The 24,377-nt window shown below is 35.6% G+C and overlaps 1 protein-coding gene across 2 annotated transcripts in view; it reads left to right on the top strand.

Annotated features, from left to right (window-relative positions):
• Positions 1-24,377, top strand: part of TINAG (tubulointerstitial nephritis antigen) — an 86,589-nt gene that overhangs the window by 50,895 nt on the left and 11,317 nt on the right. For both annotated transcript variants that reach the window (XM_028167686.2, XM_007186946.2), the window contains exon 10: positions 20,375-20,420. In XM_028167686.2, the coding sequence (XP_028023487.1) occupies positions 20,375-20,420 (46 nt within the window). The remainder of the gene's footprint in view (positions 1-20,374; positions 20,421-24,377) is intronic.

Below are 24,377 nucleotides of genomic sequence, written 5' to 3'. Positions count from 1 at the left end.
CCTGCTCCATTATGTTTCAGACACCCACACCCAGAGTCTTTCCCTGTGCCTACACTGCTCCTTTATCAGACATCTGATTCCTTAGTGTCTGTGTCTCCATCTAGTCTTTGCACAGATCTCATCTTCTCAGCGTGGCATCCCTGACTGTCCTACTTAATACTGCCACCTGTCCTCTGCTTCAGCACCTCTGATCCCCCTCACTTGATTTATTTAAAATTGTTTCCATAACAATGATCACTTTCTAACATACTAATTTAATTAGCTTTTGATGATTGTGTATTGTCTGTCTGCCTTACTAGAAGGAAGCTCCGTGAGAGCAGGTGTCTATCTTATTGGCTGAAGTAGCCAAAGCATACAATACTGGTCCTTCATACACCTCATGCTTTTTCTATTCAAATAATGAATTTGTTTTAGCATACTCTATACTAGTTCTAGCCTGATACTCATCTTTCAATAAGGCAGCTGCTCAGCTTCCATTGGTTTGTAATTCTTGGACCCACGCTCATCTGATCAACTCTGCCCCTATTTCTCAGCCCAGAGAGTTTTGTGGGACTCACAATAAATGCCCTCCTGCCGTCTTTGCTGCCATGTGCTACCCTTTGCCTTTCCTTTTTGCTTCACCTTCATCTTTCAGCCATTGCCCCTGGTGGCTTGGCCAGGACTTGCGCAGCCCAATGGGCTCCCAGTGTGACTTCTTCTTCAGCTGATCCCCCCAGGGTGGGATAGGGAGGGACTGACAGTCTGATCACCTAGCCTTGCTCACAGCCTTTGTTGTAAACAGATTGAGGGAGTAGTTCTGGATTGTCTTACATACTTTTAAAGGGAAAAAATTCCTATTCAGGTCTAGAAGGGGAGGGAGAATGTTGCGGTGAGTCTTGTTCTCAGAATCTACTTTTGCTTTTATACAGAACAAAATGTGTTTTTTTCCATTATTCCTCAAAGTTGTTTTTTTTGGGGGGGGGGATTGTGACTGTTTGCCTGGTTTACTAAAGGTAGAAGAAAGGTACTACTGAGGTTTTAAAACTTGTTTTCTTTTATTTTGTTTTCCCCTTCTTAGCTGTTCAGTGACTTTTCAGGAAGACAAATGGAATAAAAATGCATTTATACTGCCACTGGAACTGGGAATTCAGTTCCATCTGAGTTCTGTTTCCCTTCAGTTTGAAAGTCCTATTTCTTCTAAACCTCTCCTTCCTATGTATGTTTCATTATCAATTTTTGTTTTCTCTAGTAATATCCATGATTTAGAAAAAATTTTTCCCACACACTTGGTGATTGAAATAATTTTTCCTATCATTCAGAGAACTCTGGAATGGCAACATTGATGTGGTGCCTTCCTTGATTTATCAGAACTGATCCTTTATCATCTCTATCATGTATTTAAACATGCCGGTCATGTTTTCTTCATTCTACTTCTAAAGTTATTCATGCTGAGGTTGAACAAGATATGAATGTGTTTCTATTTAATCACTCTGCACTGTTTGTATATTTTCCGTGTACAGTGTGTCAGTTGCAGTAATGTGTTCACTTTTATAAACTCCTAGAAGATTGAGACATTTATAAATTTACCTCACATGTGTGATAATTAACAAGGCTAATTCTACTCATAGGCAAGCAACTTCCGGAGAATTTGTTTATTTTTCAGAAATATTTTAGGTCCCCTAGGCATTGTTAAATGCCCTGGAGCAGTAGATTTTAATTCATTTCTCTATTAGTAATTCCTGATTTGGTAATTACTGTATTCAGAAAATTAATGCATCAGTGAATTAGAGAGGAATCAAATAGCCCAAGTAAGTTAATGTTCCTTATCGGAGAGCTTAATGTACTTCATAGAAGTACTTTACAAATTTATCGCAACAAATTCTATTTGCTGTCCGTTCTGTTAAAGACAAAGCTATTAGATTTAACTTATTTGAACAAATAAATTTAAACTTCTATTGAATGCTCATCACTGGGGAATACAAGGAGGATTAATACATAGTCCTACTCTTAAGGAGTTTAGGGAATAAGGTAGAGACATTCACAACTGCTTCTGGCATATATTTCCATACATATAGGGCTTTACATATATAAAACACAGAATATTGATAGGTAGATAAACATTTGTAATGCCTTTCTTTGTTCCTCATAATTTTAGTTCACTCCTCTCTCTTCTCTTTCCACAACCTCTGTCTACCCCTGTTGTGGATACTGAAGTCATAAAAGCATTTAATTGAATTAAAAATGCCAGATGTTTTGAAACATGGCATTATTTTATATACCAATAATAAGAATAAAATATTACCAATTATACTAAACAAATCCATTGATTGTTAGATTGATTTCAATTTTCGAGATGCTAAAATGTGGGGGAAAAAAGAGTGTCATATGGTATATAAGATTCTCATCGTGGCCAATGTTCTTTATGTTATGGTTCTATTCCACATCTCTTTATACATTGCAGTTCATCTTGTGTCCCTGTCCACCAAAGGTTCTGAGCATTCTTGAAACCCTCACTCGGAAGTTTATAAAGCAGTGCATTAAAGCCATTTTCTTTTGCATATGATTCCAGGAATCACCACTATGACTTAAATGGAAAAAAACAAAAAAACAAAAAAAAAAACTAGCAGACATTTTAGAAAATTAAGGGAAATAATGGGGATAAATCACTGTCAATCCTGCTTGTATGGCAGAATTTTATTGAGGATAGAGTATATCTTTACAGACGAGAACAATGAAATCATTTTAGGACATATTTTTGCCATCATTCAATAACGTTTTATGTGAAAGTTTATTTATTCAGCAAACATTTATTGAGTACCTCTATCTTCCAGATGTTGTTTTAGAAGCTAGGGATACATCAGGAAGCAAAATAGACACAGATCCTGATCTTCATCAAATTTATATTCTACAAATTGACATATAGCTGTTAGGCAAATACAACTGTATTTTATAAAAGGCCAGAGTTTTGGTGCTAAAGTTTGTTGAGTGTGTGTGTCTGGTGTCAACAATATCAAATTTTTAATGCATAAATATTGAGTAGTGACTCAGAGAGAGAGAAGATAAACAACTGGGAAATGGAGGCCAAAAGGAAAGTAAACATTAAAACAGTCTGAGAAGAACAGAGGAAAGAATAACAAAAATGTTTTCAAGTAGATTGTGAATGAGAATTGCAGTTTTTAAAATTAAACTGAACACCCCAAAATAAATCTAAAATGTTGCAAAGTGATAGAAATTGGGCATGTTTCCAATAAATGACTGTGAAGACATTTATTTGGTTTGAGTTAATCATTAAGAATTCAAGTCAGAGATTTCTGTAAACTGTGATGCAAATCCATTGTGACTTAAAATTGGGCACAGATAGAATGAATTATATATTTCTCTTTTCTATATATTCAACAAATATTAAAAGAAAACCCATGTTGTTCCTGGTGCTGTGCTGAGTAGTAGGCATGATGAGAAAAAAAAAAGTCCTTGCCATCACAGTGCAACTAGATATTAACCCAAAACACACAAAAATGTAAAGTTATGCCACATTTCATAAAGGCAGGGTAGAAAGTGGTAAGAGGATGTTCAATACTTGATCTAGGGACTTCCCTGGTGGTGCAGTGGATAAGACTCTGCGCTCCCAATTTTGATCCCTGGTCAGGGATCTAGATCCCACATGCATGCTGCAACTGAGTTCACATGCCACAACCAAGATGCCCATGTGCTGCAACTAAGGAGCCCGTCTAATGCAACTAAGACCTGGTGCAACCAAATAAATATAAATAAATAAATAAAAGAAAAAAAGTACTTGATCTAGACTTGAGGATCCAACAAATGTCCTTGAGGAAGAAAAGTATGAGCTGAGATTTACAGGTTGTTTAGCAGCAGGCAAAGGGAGCAGCTTGTGTAAAGGTCCTGTGGTCAGAAGGATACAAAACACTATATGAATGCAAAGAATGCTGTGTTTGCTGAATCTTGGAAGGCAAGGACTTGTAGACCAGTTTACAGAATTTAGTCAAGGATGTTAAGTATTTCATTAAGGATCTTAAGAGCAAAGAGAAGTCACTGAAGAGATTTAAATAGGAAAGTGGCATGATCTTTCTTTGTATTTTTTAAAAGATTGCTTTAACTATAAAGAATGTGATATAAAAGGCAAATGGTGGTAATTCTAGTAAAAGACAACAGCCTGGACCTGGTAAGATAGTGAAAGAGTTGGGGAGATATGGGTGGATCAAGAAATATTTAAAGAGAAAAGCTGGAAGAAGGGATGTGGATTTGGAATCAAGGTGGACAACAAAGTGGGGAAGGCATTCACTATTGGGTCTGGTAATTTCAAGATGTCTTTGAGACATAAAAATGCAGATAGATGTCAGAGAAGACAGGTAGATATACTGATCTCAAGATCATAGTAGAGACAAGGGTTGAAGATGGATGGTACTGAACAGAATAAGAAAAAAAGAAGACTGATTGAGGTTAAGCCATGGGAAAATCCAGTATTTCATGACTGGCTAGAAAATGATGAGTCTACAAAAAGAAGGAGAAGCCAGTGAGGTTTTTTTTTTTATTTTAATTTTTATTTATTTATTTTTAAATTTTATTTATCTATTTTTTTATACAGCAGGTTCTTATTAGTTATCTATTTTATACATATTAGTGTATATATGTCAATCCCAATCTCCCAATTCATCCCAAAAGTGGCTAGTGTAAGATTTTGAGAAAACTGGGAAACTGTAAGGTTGGGATCCAGAGTCTGTGAAGACACTGGTCTTAGAGAAAGACTGAGTTACAAGTCTATTTTATCAGGAGAGAAGGAAGAGAGGAGGTTAAATGAAACTTTTAGCATTTAAGGTAGCAGTAGGTTGAGGAAAATTCCTATCAGATTGCTTCTTTTTTTTAATCTCCAGGAAGCAGGAGGTAAGGTTATCTGTAGAGGGAAGAGGTGGTGGGAGGATACATGATCAGAAATTTGAGAATAGAGGTGGTTTGCAATCGTCCTCTGGATGTTTAGGTGAGGGAGTTGCCCCAGGAACCTACCTACAGGAATTGCCTCGTGTTGCTAATGGTACCATTCTTCCCTCTTGTATGTGCTTTCTGCAGTTGTAGTCAGCCACTTGGGTGGATGCAAAGAGAAGTGGGTAGTTGAGTTCATCTAAGACGGACAGTTTTCCAGATGGGTGCAATGAAGAGTCAGAAAAACAAGGGGTTTAGGGTATGAGTATTGACCTAAGTGTTGCTAAGATGGCGAAAGCTTAATAAACCTGATGAAAAGAGGGTTGATGGATTCAAAGAAAATAGAAAAATCATTGGACTAGAGAACATGGTGATTCTAATCTCCATGATTTTTATGATTGTCTAACTTATTTTTCTTACCTTTTAGATTTTTAATCTTTTTATTGTTTATGAGAGAAAAGTCATCATGTAATAATGAGGTAATATTTTACAGATTATGAATACAGTGGTAGAGAGTGACTAAGTCATAATTTTATATGTTAGTGCCTAATTATCTTGTAGTATTCATTGTCTGCTTTTAGATCCTAAATCTTTGATACCTGTCTATCTATCATCTATCTATCTACGTCTATCTATGTATGTATCTATCTATCTATCATCTATCTATCAATCTATCCATTTAAAGATAGTTGCCCCCAAGAGACTATAAAAATAATGCTTTGTCTTGTAATAACCTATGATGGAAGAGAATTAAAAAAAGAATATATATAAGTGGCCATCAACAGAGGAATGGATAAAGATGATGTGGTACATATATACAAAGGAATATTAACCATAAAAAAGAACAAAATAATGCCATCTGCAGCAACAAATGAACCTAGAGATTGCCATACTGAGTGAAGTAAGTCAGACACAGACAAATATCATATGATATTGCTTATATGTGGAATCTTAAAAAAGGGTACAACTGAACTTATTTACAAAGTAGAAGTAGAGTTACGAATGCAGAAAACAAACTTATGGTTACCAGGGAATGGGAGGGAGAGATAAATTGGGAGATTGGGACTGACATATACACACTACCATATATAAAATAGGTAACTAATAAGAACCTGCTGTATATGTACAGCATTCTCTGTAATGGCCTATGTGGGAAAAAAATCTAAAAAAAAAAAAAGAAGAGTGGGTATATGTATATGTATAACTGATTCACTTTGCTGTACACCTGAAACTAACACAACATGGTAAATCAATATGCCAATAAAAATTTTTAAAAATATTTTAGGCTTGACAAGACATAAATTCCTGCTGCAAATAAACTCTGTCATTAGAACTCCAGAGAAGCCACAGATAATAAGTAAATGAATTAGATGTGGCCAAGTCCCAGTAAAAGTTTATTTACAAAAATAAGTGGCCACTCTAGGCTCATAGTTTGTCAAAAACTGATACAAAATCAATCATAGATCTTCTTAGTTACTAGTAAGTAGCATAAAATCAGGAAAATGACTTACAACTGTGAATATTGTACTTTTTTTCATAAATATTCTCTGATTTTGTTTGCTTGTAGGTTTTTGATTTCTCTTGTTTGCTTTTGTTCTTCATGTGTTGTAGTGAAAGAATGCTAAACAAAAAAATTAGAATGAGTTTCACATTCTGGTTTTTCTACTTATTAAATTTGGTTTGAATAACGTAAAAAAAGAATTTATTTATATATATGTGTGTGTAACTGAATCACTTTACTGTACTAACACAACATTGTAAATCTACTATATTTCAATAAAAATTAAAAGACTAATGCTTCAGAGTTAAATTTCTCATATATTTTCCCCATATTGTCTAAACATATAAACAGCAAGGACTCCAGAAGCATAAATCATTATTTGGTGAGATTACAAATTATTTAACATAGCTTTATTGGGGCCACCCCTTGTTTTTCCCCATTCATCTTTTTTTCCTTCTTCTTTTCGAATAATCACTTAATGGTAAGCCTGAAATTTCATGCTATGTTATGTTTAACCTTTGGCAAACTGATAAGTTCTAAGCAGAAGTTTTAATTAGAGGTTTTTAATGCACGAAGTCCAAGACAGTAGAATGAACCTTTCAACTACACTTATTTAGAAAATGAAAATAAATATGGGATAATTAGTATAGACAATGCAAAAACATTTAATTTGGGTCTTGGGGTGCACTGCTTTGAAAAACACTAGCTGCTGCAATAAATAAACTCAAAATATTTAATAATTCAAATATCTTAACAAAAGTTTATTTCTTGGGGCTTCCCTGGTGGCGCAGTGGTTGAGAATCTGCCTGCCAATGCAGGGCACGCGGGTTCGAGCCCTGGTCTGGGAAGATCCCACATGCCGCAGAGCAACTCGGCCCGTGAGCCACAATTACTGAGCCTGCGCGTCTGGAGCCTGTGCTCCGCAACAAGAGAGGCCGCGATGGTGAGAGGCCCGCGCACCGCGATGAAGAGTGGCCCCCGCTTGCCACAACTAAAGAAAGCCCTCGCACAGAAACGAAAACCCAACAAAGCCATACATACATACATACATACATAAATAAAAAGAATGTAAGCAGACAAGAATAGCATTAAAAAAAAAAAAGTTTATTTCTTATTCATATACTAATTCAAGATGGGAGATCCTAGATTTGGGGTCGCTTTCTTCCATATGGTTTCAGGGACTCCAAACTCCTTCTATCTTGTTGCTCTGCCATCTCTTAGGGTCACATGTTTTGATTTTATTCTGCCTCTGGGAAATGAAGAAGAGCATGAGGAGGGCTTCTTAAATTCACTTCTTTTAAAGTCTTGACTCAGAAATGGCACTAACCAATCCACATTCATTTGTCTAAAACTCATTCACATGTCTCTACCCAGCTGCAAATGAGGCTGGGAAGTATAAAAGATTTGGCAGTGACATTATAACATGAGAACAAATAGAGCTATAGTTTGGAGCAGAATTCCAAATTTGCATAAATTTTAAAGAAAAAAAAACAAACAGAGACACAAATTTGAGTTTGTGGAGAGCTGACTCGATCTGCATCTCCAAGGCTCTCTGTGACTGTGTTCAGTTTTTAGAGAATCTTCATTGGGAAATTCTAAAAATTACTGCTTTACAAGATTGAATCAATTAATAAATGCATTTGGTACCAACTATATCCATAATCACTGAAGTAGCACTGTCACACAATCCTCCTGTTCAAAAAACCTTATAAGATGGGAATTATTATTCCATTTAACTAGAAATCAGAGACAGAGTGTTTTAGAAAACTTTTTATGTTCTTCTGACTTCAAAATAACTATGTTAACCATACTACATTTCTATATAAATATTATATATATAACATATATATATATATACATATACACACACACACACACACACACACACATATATAGGAACAAGGATGATTCAGTGTCAAGATTCACTCAATGTTTATTTATCACCTAGGTTTTCTCAAGAAACTGCTATATTTTTTCTTTTAACAAAAGTGCCCTTAGGGTAAAAATAAATATATCCTTTTTTTCCTATCTAAAAATTCTATTCTCACTTGCTTTGACCACACATCTTTAATCTGTACATAAAGACCTTTGCCTAATTTTTCAATAAGAAACTTTTTTTTCGGTATGTAATAGGCATCAGTCATGTAGTGTGCTAGACATTAAGAATACCAATAACAAAAATATCCTGTTCCTGTTTTCAAGCTAGTGGGAGAGAGAGATAGAAAGGGAGAGAGAGAGAGAGAGAGAAGGGAGGCAGAGAAGGAGACAGAGCGGGAGAGATAGGAGCAAGCAGTGTTGATGCACAATGTCTTAAGTGTGGAGATGGAAATAGGATAGGAATTTAAATTGAGTAATGAGGGTGTGAGTCAGATAGAAAGGCACATAACTCCAATTCTGGGGCCAGAGAAGACTTGTGGGAAGAGGTAGCACCTGCTGTGGAGGTGAAGTAAAGCAGGTAGGAATTATTAAAGGTACATGGCAAGAGAAGAGCATGTCCCAGGAAAAATGAGCAGCAAATGGACAATCTCACAGTGAGAGAGAATATGACCTACTTAAGAAATTGGAAAGGGTAAATGGGTTGCATGTAGAGTGAGGAGGAATCTAGTGAAAACTGAGACTAAGAGGTAGCCCAGTCTCGGGGTATTCTGCTATTAATGATAATTTACTAATGTGTCCTGGGGCCTCACCTGGTCTGACTGCTTCAGCATCTCTGGGTTTGCCCTCGCCCCGTGTCCTCCATCTTCTCTGTATGAATTTATATGCCTTTGCAACAACATTGTTTGGTTTACAGTGAAAGTTCCAAGTGTCCAGGTGGCATTTCTCTGCCCCCTATTCTGTGATGTTCAGTTCAGTTCAATCTCCTAGTTCTGGGTCATTCTATTTTGAGATGTGGGTAAATCTGAGAGTAGAAACTGTCACCAAATAATAGAAATGAGATTTCAATAGACTAGATCCACTGTACAGTTTCTGCTATAAAGCAAGTAGCACAAACTGAATAACATTCAAAAAGGAAAAGTAATCTTTCTTCCCCTGACGCATTGTGGCAGACCTGAGCTCTGGGAAACCATGTTCATACACTGGCCTGGCCTGGAAGTGTTTTTGATCTAGTAGTGAGAACAGCCCTGTAAACATACAATGTGAGAGGAGGTGAGCTCAGGGTCTCTCTCCTCTGCCATCTTGACTGATCTACAAGAATTAAAACAAACAAAAACAAACAAACAAAAAACCCATATAATGTAAATGCATTGGCTTTGCACAGATGGAATCAAAGTGTTAGAGAGCATAGAGGAGGGGAACCTCACCTAAGAGCATGCAGGTGCATTAGAGGACGTACAATCAGGACTAGAGTAGGAAATGACCCTGGAGTAAAGGTTACTAGCATGTTAATTAAACCTTTGCATTTCCTCTACTGTGAACTCATTATTCTTGACCTTTATTAGCTTTTTTAACAGAGTCTTCATTTTTAAGACTAAACCCCAGTTTATTGTTGGCTTCATAAATTTATTTTTAATGGTTTTGACCTGGGCAATACTTTAACTTTTATTCTAAATTTTTAAAGTTCTATTTCTAAAGTAATTAAGTCAAAGATCTACCTGGAAGATATTTGCATGATGATGTGTGGTGATGATCTAATTTTTTCCTCCAGACTCTGAGCTAAAAACACCAAGACCACATAATGAATAATCCATTCCTTCCTTACTCTTTGAAATGCATTTTTTTTATAGCTTATTAAATTCTTACATAAATTTATTATGGTTTGACTCTGAGTGCCCTGTTCAAAATACACACAGTCTATTATTCAATTTCTACCACTTTATTTTAATATCACATGGTATTCACATTGCTGCATTGATCTCATTTTTCAATATTTATCTAGTTATTTTCCTAATGAGATTAAAACAAACTCAGAGCAACTTAATTGGAACTTCAATGTTTTATTTATAAAGAAGATAACATAAACTTTCTTACTTTTTAAAGACTATTATTAAGTACCCTGCACTTATTTTTCTTTAGAGAAATGTTATTTTTCAAGGATTTCATTTTTATAAAACTTTTTTTCTCTTCCCTATATCCTAAGATTTCTATATCTTTCTTAAATGCAACTTTTAAGTACGAAGCTATTTGACTGCTAAGCTGTTATTTTATTTCACTTTCATTACCAGGTTGAGGTATTTTAGTATTAAATACTATTAAAAATAAAAGAAGTATTAAAAGGATAATTTAATTAAATTGATTAAAGAATATACTACTTTTCAAACTTAAAATATCTTATCCATCTAAGATCTGTAAAGGACCCGGATTTTATCTACCCAGTAACCTAATGTAAAAGAAGAGGGTATAGTGATAGAGATTTTCCAGAGATTCCCATGCTGTCTAGTTGCAGAATCGATGCTAAGCTCAAGCCACTTCAATACTAATCTTGTTTAGTAGACCCCTGGGACACAACACAGTGTTACCAGTATGTGTGTTGAAGTCAGACAATCTATATCAAAAATCTCTTGCTGCCTTTTACTGAGATGTGTTTAGCCTTTCGTAACCTGGGGATAAAATGATGCTTGTGAGGAATAAATGGGATCATGCATACACAGTACTTGTATGCTTGATATATGGAAGCATTCAATAAATATTTACTGTTATTAGTAATAATATCAGAAAGTATGACTTTCAGTTATTGGGAAAGTATACTTTACTTTCTTGCTAAGATGAGTTTTAATGTCTGTGGATACTTAAGATTTGGGAGGCCTGTGTGATGGAGATTTATTAGTCCCTGGTACAGGGTTATCTTTGAAATTCAGCTTAATACATTACTTTTGGTGATTCTGTTTTAAAAGTGAATACCTTCTGTGGTAAGTGTTGTCCTTAAAATTTCAAATATGATAGAATTCACAATGGAGGTTAGGTAAAGCGTATGCTTGTGAATTTCCTGACGTGTGGTGGTGTTGGGGGGACATCGGGAATAAGAAGTAGAGTGGCTTCTGACTTCTTTTGTCAGGAAGAAGTGTAGATTGGTTGTCCCTTGAAAGAGAGAGCACTTTCAGGATAATCACAGCACATTTTTAGAAAGTATATAATACAAGCTTACCATGTTGGCATCTAGGGTCAGGATTTTATCTTACGCTCCAGAAAACATAATCTACAGGACAATTCTGATGAATGAATGAACTGGGAGATTTTCTTAAAAGGCGTGTGTTGCTATGGCGATTTATGATGTCTTCTCTGAACAGAAACATGTAGGATATGACGGACTCCTTTAATATGACCAAAGAGAAGGTAGGGCCAAGTCTATGTTACACTAAAAGGGGAAAGGTTGCAGAAAAAATGAATTTCACAGATGATGCATGAGTACTCTTTGTGATACTAAGTGACAAATTTGATTTACTTTGATCCTCAAAATAAATGTATCAAATATTATTCTTTTCCATCCCCATGATTCTAATCATTAGGTTCATTACATTTTTGGATATAAATGAGTTGGTTGGATGTGATGAATGCAACCCTTATTGGAATATTGTTATCATGACCAAGCAGTTCTGCCTGCCCCACACTTTTTCATTTTAGTCCATCTTGTTAACCATCACCAGCTTTATCTTTCCATGGTTGCCTACAATCCTTCCCCTTCCAAACCTTTCATGACTCCTCTATGAAGACACAAAAGGTAAACCCTGGCATTATCTCTTTCTCTTCTCTCAGGTGTACCCCTTTCTTCTAGGTATCTTCTGCAAATTACTCAAGGCTGATCATGCCCTTCCTCTTCACAGCTGGAAATGACTCCATCCATTTCTGCCTTCTCCTGGTCCTACTTTTTGTCGCTAATGTTATAGGTTGCTCCTTAGATACTAGTGACAATTTAGTCACTTACCATATAATTTTGAACTGTTACTTAACCTCTTGGGGCTTTAGTTGCCTTATCTATGAAGCAAAGAGATTGGATTAGAGTCAGATTAATTTGGGGAACTGTATCGTCTTGACTATTCAACTCTGCCATTTGTAGATATAGATAATATGTAGAAGAATGAGCTTGACTGTTCCATAACTGAGTCACTTTGCTCTACATCTGAAACTAACACAACATTGTAAATCAACTATACTTCAATTTTAAAAAAATAACAAACAAACAAACAGGGTGTGGGCCAGATTTAGCCTGTGAGTCATATACTCCAACCCCTGAAGTCTCCTTTCAGTGCTAAGATTTTATAAGAAAATAGAAAGCCATTTCTATTCCTAACATCAAGGGCTGAAGTTTTCCCTCATGTTGTGTCATCATTAGATATTACCCTAGTTCTTTGTCATTGATGATGATGGATAGTTTTGGTCCTGCAATCTCTCCCCAGTACATTTCACATGGTGTGGACATCTTAACACATATTCTGGGATACTTCTCCCAGTTTCACAGCAGATCATTCTGACCAGAGCATAAACTGGGTACAACCTTGTCATCAATTTCCTCCTTAATCCTTTTTATAGGTCAAATTAAATGTGATAGTATACTCAGCAATCTTTTTGCTTCCTGAAATATTAAGAGAGGGTAGTGTAAGCAATATGTCAGCAGTTCAATAAACAGTGTTGTTTGGATGATTAAATGAGGAGTGCACAATACACACAATCTCCTCTGACATTTTCATACAAAATAGTTACCTTTCAGAAATCTCCATCTATTTCTTCAATCAATGATAAAGTTTGTAGCTCCTTGGCAGAATGCATCAATAAAAGTACCCAGTCTTAGATTCAGTGCACCCTGGCTTAATGTACATTTTGTTTCAGTAGAAAGTGAAGGGGAATGGGTAAGACCCTCATTTTATTTTGCTTTCCCATGCTGTCTATTTTCATTCATCTCTGATCTAGCATTAATTAGCACTTTGTGATGGCTCTTGTCATATTCAACACTGCCACGCTCACCAAGCCTGAGTATTTTTTTGAATAAAGTTACTAAGTGTCTCTGCTAGAACATTCATAAGACCAAAAAAGCCTGTGTATCTCTGCTTCATTATTACTGCAGTTATCTTTCAAATCTTTGTGTTAAAGGGACCTAATCATCTATCTGCTGTCTCACCTTTAGAAGTGAAGTCCTATATCCAGAGTAGTCATATCATTGTTATTGACTTGAAACTCATCTGGTGGTTTCTTTATACTTGTATCCTATCTGACTTTCATTTCCTTAATAAGAAGGGTTGGAGTTTCATATCAGGCTCTCTTATGTATCTGTTCCCTGTTTTCCTCCAAAATTTCCTGTTCTAGTTGTCTGTACTGCATCAAGTTTCTTTACATGTCCACTGTTTAGAAACTTTTCTTTTTATCTGTCTGGATCTATATTCACTAATACGGAATTGGTCTGCCCAGAAAACATGAGTTTGAATTCCTCTTGTCAGTCTATTGGGTACATGCTGCGACCCCAGAAGTAACAGATCACCAGAAGCATTGCAACATTTTGATCTAGATGATTGGGCTACAGTGTAATCTACATACCATCAATATAAAATAATTATTTTTCTTCTTGTAATTCCAAATTCTTAGCTGGAGGTGAGATCTGCTTTAAAGAAGTTGATTCCTAAGCAAATATGATCTTGACATGCGAGTTAGAAAGCAACTGTTCTTGTCACAGAAGAATTCCTCACTCTGCAGAAAGTCTCTTTCACAATTATTTCTAATTATCAGCTTTCCTTGGTTCTTTCAGTGGTTTACCTGTCAGAAACCCTGAAAATCCATGAGTGTAAAGGTTTATATGCAGAACCACTCAAAAGAAGATGAAACAACTCTGTAATTACAGTCTTGGTGATGCTCAATCAACCTGGTCATCAGGAACACATCTCTCTATAGTGTGAAGTGTACCCCAAGATTTGCTACATTTGATGTACCTCCCTACTCATTCAACCTTGAAATCCTGCAGTTAACCATGACTCCTTCTTCTTCCTTTCAGTCAAAATAAATTAGCCAATAAATTCCTCCCTTTTATCTCCAAAATAGCTCTCAAATCTGTGCCCTCCTTTTCATTCCCACTGCCAGTGTACTTGCTCAAAAAATATCTATGGAGGGTTGCCTGTGTGATAGTCACTATCCCAGATGTTGGAGACACAGCTGTTAAAAGAATCAACATTTGCTTGAGAGAGCTTACATTCTTATTCAGCATTTCATTATGTCTTGCTTTAATGAAAATATTCATCTTAAGCTTTCAATCTCCTCCCTCTTGGAATCTATCCCCATGCTAACACCAGAGTTGTCTCTGTGAAAAACTATCTGGATCATGTCACATCCCATATGTGGATGACTCTTTATCACCACTTTATAAATGCCAAGGTTGGTAGCCTTGAGTGCTCTTTACAGGCTGAGCCAAATCTGCTTTTCTAACTTTATTTCCAGCCACTCCCACCTCTGTTCTCCAGTCACACTGAACCAAGTGCTGCTCTAAGAATAGGCTGAGATGAGGTTTTCATGGCTCTCTTGTGACTTTGCACTTACTGTACCTACAATTCTACACTCCCATTTCCACCTGAAGAATTTCTACTCCACTCTGTGAAGGGAGTTGTTTTTGCCCTCCACAGTTAATTTCCTCATCTGTAACTCATAGAAAAATTGTGAAACATGCTTTTATAAAGGTAGCAATTATAGAATTCAAATTATTTTTATACTTGTTTGTGTTTTTATTTCCCAATGTCATTCCCATTAGATTATCAGCTTCTTGAAGGCAGAAGATACATTTTCTTTGTACTAAAGAGTAGTTTGCTGAATAAAGGCAGAAATAAATGGATGAAGTACACAAGAGATGTTGTACTTTCATTATTAAAATGGATACTTATAGGAATATCAATATTACTTTAAGAAAATTGTATATTCACTTTTCTCTTATTTACCATATCTAATACGACCACATTGTCTAAATTGACCTCAGTGGCAAAATCAAACAAAACCAAGGAAGAGAAAAAAAATTATCATTTAAAGTCTTATACAAAGTACTTATTCAATTTCAATGATTTTACTATCTAGGCAGAGCTTAAAATAGGGTTTTAAGAAGTCTAGTATTGTTTAGCACCATTGTCTGAAAAGAACAACATCCTTTTCAAAGGGAATAACCTTAGCCATACAAAATCTTACATCATTGTTTAATGTTTACTTTGCAGAATTTATGATATCTCCAAGAAAAACTTACAATATTATGCAAAAGAGTAGTGTTTCCAGAACTACTTAAAAATGAGCATATAAGAATAATCCAGAAGGAAGAGCTTAAGTGATCATGTGCTTGAAGTGAGAGTTGTAGCAATAGACCCAGTGTAGGAACCATCGCTCCTCAGGCATCATCAGGTAATATGGTAATGAGCTGCGAGCTGCCTGGAGTTTTCCAATACCAGCATTTCCCCAGGAGTCACTAAATTGTAAGGAAAAAGAGGTATTAATGGGTCTTAACAAATAGTGGAAATTATTTAATTTAATGAGGTAGAAAAAATGAAAAGAATAGTATAAGTTCATAGGCAGTTGAATCCCTCGAGGCAAGAACAGCTGCTATTAAGGTCTCTCCAGCTGGTGAACCTATAGTAGAGTAGTTTTATTTTTTTTAATTATTTATTTATTTATTTATTTATTTTTGGCTGTGTTGGGTCTTCGTTGCTGTGCGTGGGCTTTCTCTAGTTGCGGCAAGCGGGGTCTACTCTTCGTTGCGGTGGTTTCTCTTTTGCAGAGCACAGGCTCTAGAGCACAGGCTCAGTAGTTGTGGCGCACGGGCTTAGTTGCTCTGCGGCATGTGGGATCTTCCCGGAACCAGGGATTGAGCCCGTGTCCCTTGCATTGGCAGACGGATTCTTAACCACTGCGCCACCAGGGAAGTCCCGTACAGTTGTTTTAGATGAACAAGGTTAAGGAAACAATCTCGGCAGAAGATGGCTAAGGTTCTGGTTCTTCTAAACAAATGTTTTTGAATAGTCCTAAATGAAGAGGTATAATGGAAGGAACTAAGTGTGTACATAGGCTTAGAGCAAGTATGACTGTAATGAAAATCCTCATGTCCTCAAAGACTGCCTGACAAGAAGATATTTGTGAAAATATATACATATTTCTAAAATTTTCAACCTGTTGGTACAATGGGAAAAGTCCAGTACCACAATTCAGGAAAGTATATATATGGGAAAAATGCCCTTCATAGGTCAAAAATAGAGGGACTCTCTCTGTAAATGAATAATAGTAGTCTTCTTGTTTTGTACTAGTTAACGTTTATCTTTGTTTGGATAAAGGTTTTAATTACATGAATTCACTATTAAACCAACGAAAAATTACCTGGGGTCAAGTGATTTTTCCCATTCGTTCAGAACTTGGGGTATTTAGAAAATAACCCACTCACCTATTTTTCTACAACACCCCTTTGCGACTTTATGGGATATTTGATTACCATCCGAGGAAGAATCTACAGAAGATAGAGGAAACAAAAGATAGCTGAAGGTCACAGTGCAAACATTAGACCCTCTGATGGATGAAACTGCTTGCCATTTGACACAGAGGTTGTAACATAGGGGAACTGAACATTAGCTTCTGTGATGAGCTGTGGTATTTTCTTTCCAACTGAATTTTGCATAAAGGTCAACATCCTTTGTTTATAATTTTTTTCACAAGCATCCAAGCCCCTGAAACTATCAGTTTCAGCAGACTTATTTTCCTTTTCCTCCCTCACCTTTATCTGAAGCCTTGATTAACTTTTTCTGTCCATTTTGAGAATGTTTGTAATAATATTAATGCTGGCATTCTCCCTGGGTTAAAAATGGTGCTCAAAATAATGCATCTTAAGGTTATAATAAACAGCAGTACTTCTTGAAAAGAAATTTAGAGCAACTCCAAAGAGTTGATAGATTTGCAAGATAGTAATGCTATTATATCATTAAAAATATTATTTAGATAATCATAACAAAATATATAGGAACATATGAAAAATATGGCCATTTGAACAAAAGTGATCATTTGTATTTCCTAGATATCTCCAAAATAAAGAGTTTAGTCCACTTTTAACTTATTTGATAATACTACAATAAGAAAAATTATACAACTACATTCTGAAGTGCCTCTCCTCCTTTGTGAGGAAATGTTTCCTTAGAATTACAGTTGACCCTTGAACAATGCTGGGGTTAGGGGCACCGACCCCACAAATTTGGAATCCTGCATGTAACTTTATAGCCCACCCTCAGCACCCATAGTCCTCATCCACGGATTCAACCAACTGCAGACCCTATAGTACTGTAGTATGTATTTAGTTAAAGAAACCCCTGTATAAGTGGACCCGCACAGTTCAAACCCATATTGTTCAAGGGTCCACTGTAGTTAGTCTTTGATCTGCTGTTAATGGAATTATGTGTAGTCATCATTTTGGTAAATCTTAACCCCTTATGCAGTTGTGGATCTTCATGCCCCAAAACAATGTCTCAAAATTTCTGAGAGTGCCTAGTGGTATCTAAAATAGACTTAATAATAAATGCAATACTTACTTCAGAGTGTATTTTGCCTGTATGTCTTCCAGTTCCCTCTGTTATACTACTTTCTCTTCCCATGCACCATTCTCAATGCAGTGGAGCCCAGGGAGTTAGAAGTATCTCACAAAGTGGGAAAGAAACCTTTATCCACTTTTGGTATTACCCTCTATTTGATTATCATTAAAGTGTTTTATGGAATATACAGTTTTTAGTGAAATAGCTCTATCAGGTTTTAATAACAAGTCTGACTTGCTTCTTCCCCAACTCCAAACTTAGCTGAGTTCAGTGTGGAGCTAAGTTTGGATGTATCTGAGTGGCAGGGAACAAATCATACTCTCAATGGCTCTTCCTCGCTTTTGATGGGGGCTTAATTACTGGATCGAGCTTGTCATGTCTGAATACCTCTTTCTTGATTGGGAGTTCTTTCTTATGAGGCTCCTTAGTGCCTCAAGCAAGATGGATCTCAACTTCTCACCATGTCTAGTGGGATCTCAGATATGGGGATCCTCTCTTGCCTGTATTGTTTTGGAGTCATAAGATTCCTTAAATTCTTCTGATTTAGTCTTGTATTGATATTTTGTATTTCATGTAAATAGCTAAAGTAACTAGTGTTCAGACTGCCTGAAAGGAAGTTTGCTTGAGTGGTACAGGCTTCCTGAAATTGTCATAATAGCCATGAGTAAAAAATGAGCAACTCAAGGTTTCAGATATGATCACTGCTTGAAGTACACTATGACCTTAGAAGATTTGGGGGCACATAGTATGATTGGTTAATTTTTTCAATGGTGATAGCTTTTTTAGAAAAGTTACAAGGAGGTAGGTACAATTACAAAACTGCAAAATGATTTTGAAAACTGAACCAGTTTGAACTTACATGTTAAAGCACCTAGAATATTTGAAACCCTAAAGCGTTTCAGTCCACTGCTCTGTGCATCAGATAAGTAAAAAAGACATGGCAGGGCTTCCCTGGTGGCGCAGTGGTTGAGAGTCTGCCTGCCAATGCAGGGGACACGGGTTCAATCCCTGGTCTGGGAGGATCCCACATGCCGCGGAGCAACTGGGCCCGTGAGCCACAGCTACTGAGCCTGCGCGTCTGGAGCCTGTGCTCCGCAACAAAGAGAGGCCGCGATGGTGAGAGGCCCGCGCACCGCAATGAAGAGTGGCCCCTGCTCGCCGCAACTAGAGAAAGCCCTCGCACAGAAACGGAGACCCAACACAGCCAAAAGTAAATAAATAAATAAGTGTAGTCATTTAAAAAAAAAGAAAAGAAAAAAATCTAGGGAAAAAAAAAAAAAAAAGACATGGCAACCAGTGCAATTACCAGTCCTAGTCTCCGTCAGGAACAAAATAAAGAAAAATTGTTCTTTAGTGTTTTCCTACTTCCGAAATCACTTTTTTCTTCCCTCACTCTCATACCAAAGGATCCAAATGCATTATTGCATACTCTCTTGAATGTCCCAAGATCCTTACAATAAACCTGTTATCTTTAAGCAATACTTCTATGCTGTGGTGCCATCATTCTATATTATACCCTATGAAAAACAGCTTTCTGGCAAATGGACATGTTGAAAATATTTGAATAACAAATTTGTACCTCTTCCAGAATGTTCTTTTGTACAATGGCCTACCACTCTGACATTGAGATTTGGGGTATTAGGAATGAATTGATGTGGGCAGGATTATTTTCTCATAATCCACCAAAGTGCATGAAAGTGGTGGTCAATATACTTTCTCCACATAAAACTGATGTCATTCAGGACACACTGTAGTTGGGGACTGTATACTTATAAGAGAAGCAATATAGCATATTAAGAACATGAGATTTGGAGTCCTGGCTCAACAACACTCTGTGATCTCAGACAGGTCTTGATATTTCATTAGTAAATAGAACATGCTAGTAACATCTATGTCACTGGGTTTAGTCAAGAGAAAAAAAAAAAACGAGGTATTGTAGGTCTGTATATTTTATGAACTGTTACCTGCCACATTGAGACTGGCTCAGTACTGAGAATATAGAATTTGATTTCCATATGTACATGTATATATAGAAATGTCACATTAGGCATACAACCATTTTCTAGAATAATATATGCATATGAATATTTTTACATAGATGCTCTTTTCTACAACAGTTATCTTTATTTACATTATGGTTTTTATAAGTAGTCTTGGAGATTTTTAGCAGAGTTTCAGAAGGTGAGATATGAAGAGGGGAGGCATCTTTAAGTACTTTAAAACCCCTGCATCCCAGCTGCCCTAAGACTTATATCCTTTGGTCAATGAGTTTGATTTCAAGCCATTTGGACATAGATGAGTATATTCTGAACAAGTCAATGAAGTTTTGGTTAAAAAGAAAATGATACATGCACATTTCTGTAGGCAATGATGACAGTTCAATAATAAAACACAGTGAGGCAAAGAGAAAAGAAAAGATACAATTCTAATAATAATTTGAATCTTATCAAGATGCAACTCAAACATTTTTAACCATGTCAATATTTTTTATTGTTGTTTTTAGATGGGGCACACTGAGAGGAGCACAGGGGCGGAAAGAAAAATTTTGGGTATGTAATACTTTCCAATTAAATTTCTACTGTGAAGTGAGTATTTTAGAATCATCTGTGTCCGTATTCCCAGCTTTGTATTATTTAGTCATATCCTAAGTCATTGTAATATCATTTGTAATATTGGTATTTTCTCCAACAGAAAATTCATTATAATCATTTATATTATAGTAATATTTTTCAACTCCTCTTATTTCAAATTGTAACAGATGAATCAGTATTTTTTTTTCAAATTGAGAATCAACAGAATAACTTTTGTTCTATTATCACCTATATTAAAATTAAAGAAGTGATTAGAATTCTCTCATATGTGTCAATCAACTTTGTATTCTTACATTATTTTTGCTATGGGTGATGCTTTTGTAATGTTAGTTTTGTTTTTGTTTTTGCCAACTATAACATATACATAATTCTTTACTGAGAAAAAACTAATATCTAGTCTAAAAAATAATAGAAAGTTATACATAAGAAAGTTTGAAGAAGATTGGAATATATTACCTCAAATATTCAGTTACAATGAAGAAAATTATCCCAGGTCCTTATATTATATACCTTTTTTCCTCCAGAAATAAAGTTTAGGTAATGATATTCATCATAGAATTTGAACTTGAATGTATGCATTAGAGGGCATATTATAACTTATAAAACACTAAATATTAGGGCATGTGCTCACTCAAGTGACTCTTGTTAATTAGATTTCTCCAAAAGGCACTCACAAAAATCAATCACCCAAGTATGGGGTCACCACTCGTATTTGTCTTGTTGACATATGGAGGTGTTATGCTTTTGAGCAGAATGATGTTTCTTTGTATTTGAACTGAGCTTTCTTAAATATCATTTTCCTTATTAAAATAGCTTGAAATCATCAATAAAATTAGTGTTCAATAGTTAACATTTATGATATGTGAAAGAGAATATATTATTTGAGCTTCCTGGAATATTTCTGAATGCAGAATAATGTGAGTAGTTAAGGGTGGGGGGATGGCAGAGTGAAATCATCTACAGCATTGCCAAATCCGGGGCAGGAGAAGCCTGAAGAGAGCCTAAAACACACACATGGTAGGTACAGCCCTGAAATATTTGAAACCAGGTACAATTAAGTTTAACCAAAACTTTTCTCTAGCCCTGATCCTACTCAGTTCTTTACTAAATTGAGGGGATTAGTCCCTTACCATATCTCTCTAGGAGAAGGCTAACCTTCTTTGGAAAATAATCTCAGTGTCAATCTCTATGTAGTCCGCCCTCCATATCTGAGGGTTCTGCATCCACAGATTCAACCAACTGTGGATCAAAAATATTTTTGAAGTTCCAGAAATTTCCAAAAAGCAAAACTTGTATTTGCTGTACAAGGGCAACTATTTACATACCACTTACATTGCATTTACAATTATTTACATAACATTTACATTGCATTAGGTATTATAAGTAACCCAGAGATGGTTTAAAGCATACGAGAGGATGTGTATAGGTTATATGCAAATATTATGCCATTTTATATAAGGGACTTGCCAACTAAAAAAATTGCACAATGTGAGGGTTGTGAGTTAAGTTTTATTTGGGGCAAAATAGGGACTATAGCTCAGGAGACAGCATCTCAGATAGCTCTGAAGAACTGCTTGGAAGAGATAGGGTAGAGGTCTGTATATATATGATTTTGGTGATGGGGGAATACATGTAATCAAGCACACATTTTTGCAGAAGGTTGCTGTTAGTTTCATGAAGGTTACTGCTAGTCACAAGGAGCAGATGTCTCTGTTCAGGATTTTAGTGCTTTTCTAGATATGAGAAGATGCAAGAATTTGGGCTCATAAAATCTTCTTCTGAAAATATCTAATTATCTGAAGGTCTGTTCTGCCAGTTTTTCCAAGAGCACAGGGTGCCTCATTCCTGATCTCCACCCTGAGCTCCTTTCAGGTGTGTTGAAGCTCAGAGACTGAAGTGGCTAATGACTTCATCCTTGTAGAGGCAGATGTCAGGTGTCAGTTTTTAGTTGGCAGACTTGAGCATCTGTGGATTTTGGTGCAGGGAGAGAGGGGTCTCCTGGAACCAATCCCCCACAGATACCAAGGGACAACTGTAATTATTATGGCAAAGTATCCAGCATGCATTTAAACATTTTGAGACATGTAGCAGAAAAATGTGACCAATAACCAAGGGAAAAAACTATCAATAGAAGCAATAGATGTAATAACCGTTGTAAAAAAATTTTTTTAAATATGAATGAAAAGATAGAGAATTTCAACAAATTATTTCAATATACAAAAAGAAAAGAATTATTGTTGGTGTGAGTGCAATGCCTGAAATTAAGAACTCAACGTATGGGTTAAATAGCAGGCAGGATTAGATATCTTAAATAAATGCAATAAAATATATCCAAGTTGCAGTACACAGAGGAAAATATAACGAAAAATCCAGAACACTGGGAAGAGACGGGTGGGACACAATCAAATGTTTTAACATACATGTAACTGTATTCTCAGAAGGATGAGAGAGAGAATGAAGCAGAACAAATATTTGAAGAACTGACAGCCAAAAGTTTTCCAAAATGGAAAGACACCAACCTAAATTCGGAAGCTCAATAAACTCTAAGTAGGGGAAACTAGAATTTTATATTCAGCGGCAACTTTCTTCAAAGAAGGCAAATCAGAAACATTTTCATTCAAACAAAAGCTAAGATAACACAGCAACAAAAATATAAAGCAAAAGTTACAGAAGAAAAGAGAAAGACAAATCCACAATTTGGTTGTATATTTCAACACATCCCACTTATTATTTCATAGAGTAAGCAGCTAAAATATAGATAAAGATATAGAAGATTAAAAAAAAAAACTATTAGCTAGCTTTATGTAATTAAAATTCATAGAATACTAGATACAACTATTAATGAATATATATTCTTTTAGTGCATATGGAATAGTTGCCAAAGTTGACCATATGCTGGGTCATAAGGTAAGTTCAACAAACTGAAAGGATTGAAATTTTACAAAGTATGCTATGTCAAAACTTGTGTTACTTAGCTAAAGCAGTACTTAATGTAATAGAAGATGCATGTATTTGGAAAAAAAGAAAGGTTAAAATCAATGCATATATTAAAAAAGGAAAAGTTGAAAATAGTAATCCAGTAAGCTAGATAAAGAACTCAAACCTCCAAAAATTAGAATGAAGGGAATGAAAAGGACAAGGGCAGAAATCAATGAAAAAAAGTGGACATACAATAGAGAATATCACAAGGGCAAAGATTTGATTCTTTGAAAAGATTAAATTCCTAGGAAGACTCATAAAGAAGCCAAGAGAGAAAAAAAATTTAACATAGAAATGAAAAAAGAGGACTTTCTTCAGTTTCAATAGATATTAAGTAGGTAATATAAGATGCTGTGCAAGCATTATGCCAATATATTTGAAAATATAGATGAAATGAATAAACTCCTTGGAAAGCAAAGCATCAAAACTCACACAAGGTGAAAATAGAAAAGTCTAGTTATAATACTATTTGAGAAGCTGATTCTGTATTAAAGAAAAGAAACTTACAAAAAACACCAGTCTCTAATGGCTTCACTGGTAAATTTTTCCAAACATTTAAAGAACAAATGAAATCAATTTTACATCAATATCTTTTAGAAAATAGAGAAAAAACAGTCCCCAACACACTTCATGAACCAGCATAACACCAATACCAAAACTTGACAGGGACAACATAAGAAAAGAAAACTACTGGGCAATATCTCTTATGAACACAAAATTCTACACAAAATATCACAACTGTAAAATATATTAAAAGGATAATATATTATGATCAAGTGAGGTTTATCGCAGGAGTGCAAAGTTGGTTTTACATGTAAAAGCAATGAATATAGTTCATCACATTGCCAGACTAAAGATGGAAAAATAAACATGATTATCTTAATTGGTACAGAAGATGCAATAATAACAGTTTTTTTTTGCCACCAGCCCCCTCAT

Source organism: Balaenoptera acutorostrata, chromosome 10 (genome assembly GCF_949987535.1).
Source record: "Balaenoptera acutorostrata chromosome 10, mBalAcu1.1, whole genome shotgun sequence".
NCBI lineage: Eukaryota > Metazoa > Chordata > Mammalia > Artiodactyla > Balaenopteridae > Balaenoptera > Balaenoptera acutorostrata.
The sequence above is the reverse complement of the archived record's forward strand: the minus strand, read 5'-3'. Positions and strand labels throughout refer to the sequence as shown.